The 3,743-nt window shown below is 47.2% G+C and overlaps 1 gene segment (V, D, J or C); it reads left to right on the top strand.

Moving 5' to 3' along the window:
* Positions 1-1,656: 1,656 nt before the first annotated feature.
* LOC122546584 lies at positions 1,657-2,912 on the top strand. The segment is given in 3 exon segments: positions 1,657-1,855; positions 2,032-2,329; positions 2,855-2,912. Coding segments are annotated over 3 exon segments (390 nt in total).
* The last annotated feature ends 831 nt before the right edge of the window (positions 2,913-3,743 follow it).

Here is a 3,743-nt window from a genome sequence, read left to right as displayed (position 1 = left end):
ACACTGATGGCCTGAGGATCTCCTCTCTCTGCTGGGCCTTCATGGAATGAGGTTTCTGCCCAAACCAGTCCCCAGTGAGAACAGGCCAACAGCACAGAACTGTCCTTCATTTAACAAGAATCTGGTCGTCTTCCTGAGAGAGAGGCCAAATCCTTGTCAGTGTGGGAAATATGGCTTTATTCCAGGAGTAGACATGTTCCTGGGGTCAAGGGTTAACATCCATTAGTGGGGCAGAGCAGAGGGAGATTTACCCTGTATTTAACTGTTACCACCTGAGACATTGTGGGAAAGAGAGAGAGGGGGAGAGAGAGAAAGAGAGCGAGAGGGAGAGACAGTGAGTGTGTGTGCGTGTGTGTGTGTGTAAGAGAGAGCGAGAGAGAGAGTCTGAAGCTGTGTAAGATGAGTAAATGGGGAGATAGAGAGAGAGGTAGAGGGAGGTAGAGATGGTGAAGTTGAAGACTAGATATATAGAGAGAGTGAGGTTGGTTATGAGACTGTGTGACTGAGAGGGAGGAAAGAGAGAGAAATACAGAGTCGGTGTGAGGCCAGGAGTAAAGGGTATCTAGTGAAAGAGAGAAGACAGACAGACAGACAGGTTCTGGTCACCACATTATGAGAAGGATATGACTGTACTCGAGAGGGTGCAGAGATTTCCCAGGATGCTGCCTGGCCTGGAGGGTCTGAGCTATGAGGAAGGATTGGAAAGGCTGGGATTGTTTCTCTTGGAGCAGTGAAGGTTGAGAGGGAACCTGATAAAGGGCTATAAGATTATGAGGGGCAGAGATAGAGTGGACAGGAAGGCAATTTTTCCATAAGTAGAGGAATCAATATCCAGGGGCAGATATTGAAGATAACACAGACATACAACGCTAGAAACAGGGAGTAGGAGTAGGGTTAGGGTTAGGGTTAGGGTTAGGGTTAAGTTCAGGGTAAGGCTTGGGGTTAGGGTGAGGGATTGGCCTTGTGAGTCTGCTCTGTCACTCAATACGATCATGCCTGATCCTCTCCCTCAATGCCAAGCTGGGATTAGTATTGTTAGGTCATTGATGACCTGTGCAGACTTGTTAAATGCTGTTCATGGCATTGAGCTTCCGATTGAGAGATAGAGACAGAAAACAGAGAGCAGGAGAGAGAGAGAGAGAGAGTGTGTACATTGTGGGATTGAGTGAGAGAGGGCGAGGCATTTAGCTGCTGCCCCAGGACTCAGAGTTGCAATGTCCTGGAATAACGCCTGCTATAGAGATCAGTTAGAGAGTGACCGGAGGGAGAGAGAGAGAGAGACAAAGAGAGAGGGGGGCAATGAGAGATTGAGGGGATGAAGACAGAATGAGTGAGGAAATAGGTAGAAAGATAAGTGAAAGAGAGGAATGGATGATAAGAGAGAGACATACGGAGAGAGACCAACCAACACAGAAGGTAAGGGAGATAAACAGAGTATCAAACATACATGGAAAAAGCGAAGGATATAAGTGGCTATATAATTGTGAGAAGACAGTCAGAAATGGAAATATAAAAAGAGGGAGTAAGTCAATGAATGACAGGAATATATTCAAGTGAAAGCGGAGAAAGGGAAAAATGGGAAAAGGGAGGGAGGAAGGAGGGAAGGAAGAAATAGTGAGAGAGAGAGAGAGAGAGAGAAAGAGAGAGAAGAGGAAGTGTGAGGGGCTGACGTGGCTCTCTCTGCCTGATGCCATTTACATACTGAGGAACACCCAGTCAGACTCTCACAGGCTGCAGCTTTATAAAGCAGAGCCCAGTGAAGGGAGAGTTTATCAGGAACCCGGCACAGGGACAGGAGCACACACCATGATTTCACACCTCCAGCTGATCTGGCCCCTGGCATTCTGTGTCGCAGGTACAAATCTCTCTCCTTCCACCTTGAATCTTTAGCTGCTCTCCATTTCACTCCAATTCCACTGACTTGTGATTGAAGGGAAAATGCTGAATGCTCAGTGTCTCCAACAATCTCTCATTTGACAGGCTCTTTCTGTGACAGTTCTGATTTCACTGTGTTTCTCTCTGACCCCTCAGGTATCAGTGGGGACATCATCATGACGCAGTCTCCCCCGGTGCTGTCAGTGGGACTGGGCCAGACTGCAACCATCACCTGTAAATCCAGTCAGAGTGCCAGTGGTGATGTTGAATGGTACCAGCAGCGAGAAGGTCAGAAACCCTCTCTCCTGATCTACGATGCAGCAACACGATACACAGGAGTCTCCAGCAGATTCACCGGGAGAGAAGTGTCCAGCACACACTTCACCCTGACAATCAGCAACGTTCAGAACGAGGATGTCGCTGATTATTACTGTATGCAGAGTGAGAGCTGGCCTTGGCACAGTGATGCAGAGTCGTACAAAAATCTCAATACACATAGTCCCACCTCCTGTACTGACACATCCCACAGTTATGTTAAAATTAAACTGAATAAATTAAACCATATTGGGATTGTCACTATCCCCTACACACTCCAGTCCCTGTTGTGTCCACCGCTCACTGAAGGCCTCAAGTTTCCCTCTTACACTCCATGGTCACATGGGAAGAACAGCTGCAAGATTTAACAAATAAAAAAATGTTCACAAACTGCTTGAGCACTGCTAGACACAACGCAGAGCCAGAGAGATAGAGAGCATGATAGAGAGAGAGGGGGGAAAATGGAATGAGAAAAACAGAGAAAGAAGGCATGGGAGACAGATACAGACAGAGAGAAGGTAAGTGTGAGTGAGAGACAGAGAGAGACAGGGAGAGGTTGAGTGTGAGTGAGCGACAGACAGAGACAGGGAGAGGGTGAGAGTGACAGAGGGAAGCAGAGAGCAGAGGTTTTTGTACTGCCTCTGCAATGGAAGCTCTCACTGTGGCTTACGTTTGGTAAAGGAACCAAGCTCAGACTGAGTAAGTAAACCTCATTCCTCCGTTATTAACCCTTTCAATTTCTAAACACACTTTCTAAAATACAAATGCTGAATTGTTGAAGGTGTTAGTGGGGAGCTGCAGTGAATGAAATGGTTGATTGAGGAGCACTGTGTCTAACAGCGTGTCCAGCTGTATTTCTTTCCTTCCATTGCCCCCTTTAAAAAACAAGATATAAGTCAGCAAGTTTTACTCACTGTGTGGAGGAGCTCTGTCCATTTGCAGCCTGTGGTCCCATTCCTGCAGCATGGAGTGAAATCAGTGAGTAGCCTCCTGCCAGTCTCAGTGTGACGGACACGGGCAGAGTTTGATGTGAGCTCTGGCTCCCTGTCCCAGTCTCTGATCTCACTGACCTCAGCAGCAGCAGCAGCAGCAGCAGCAGCAGCACAGTGAGACACCGAGCTCCCACCTCCCCCAGCTTTAACTCTGCTCAATCACACAATCACAGAATTGTTACAGTGCACAAGGAGGCTATTCTACCCATCCTGTCTGTACTGGCTCTCTGAATGAGCAATTCACTGAGTGTCATTCTCCTGCCTTCTCCCTGTCACCCTGCACATTGTTCCTTTTCAAATAACAGTCTCATTCCCTTCGGAATGTTTCAATTGAAGCTGCCTCCACCACATTCTCAGGCAGTGCATTCCACACCTTTACCACTCATTGGCTGTAAATGTTGTTCCTCATCTCACTTTTGTTACTTTTCCCAATTACTTTCAATCTGTGGTCTCTCGGTCTCATTCCTTTCTCAATTGGGAACATTTTCTCCCTATTTACTCTGTCTTGACGCCTCCTGATGTTGAATTCTTCAAACAACTTTCCTCTCAGCCTTCATTTCT

The sequence above is a fragment of the Chiloscyllium plagiosum genome, unplaced genomic scaffold (genome assembly GCF_004010195.1).
Source record: "Chiloscyllium plagiosum isolate BGI_BamShark_2017 unplaced genomic scaffold, ASM401019v2 scaf_13288, whole genome shotgun sequence".
Taxonomy (NCBI): domain Eukaryota; kingdom Metazoa; phylum Chordata; class Chondrichthyes; order Orectolobiformes; family Hemiscylliidae; genus Chiloscyllium; species Chiloscyllium plagiosum.
Note: the sequence above shows the minus strand (reverse complement) of the source record. Positions and strands in the feature narration are given on the sequence as shown.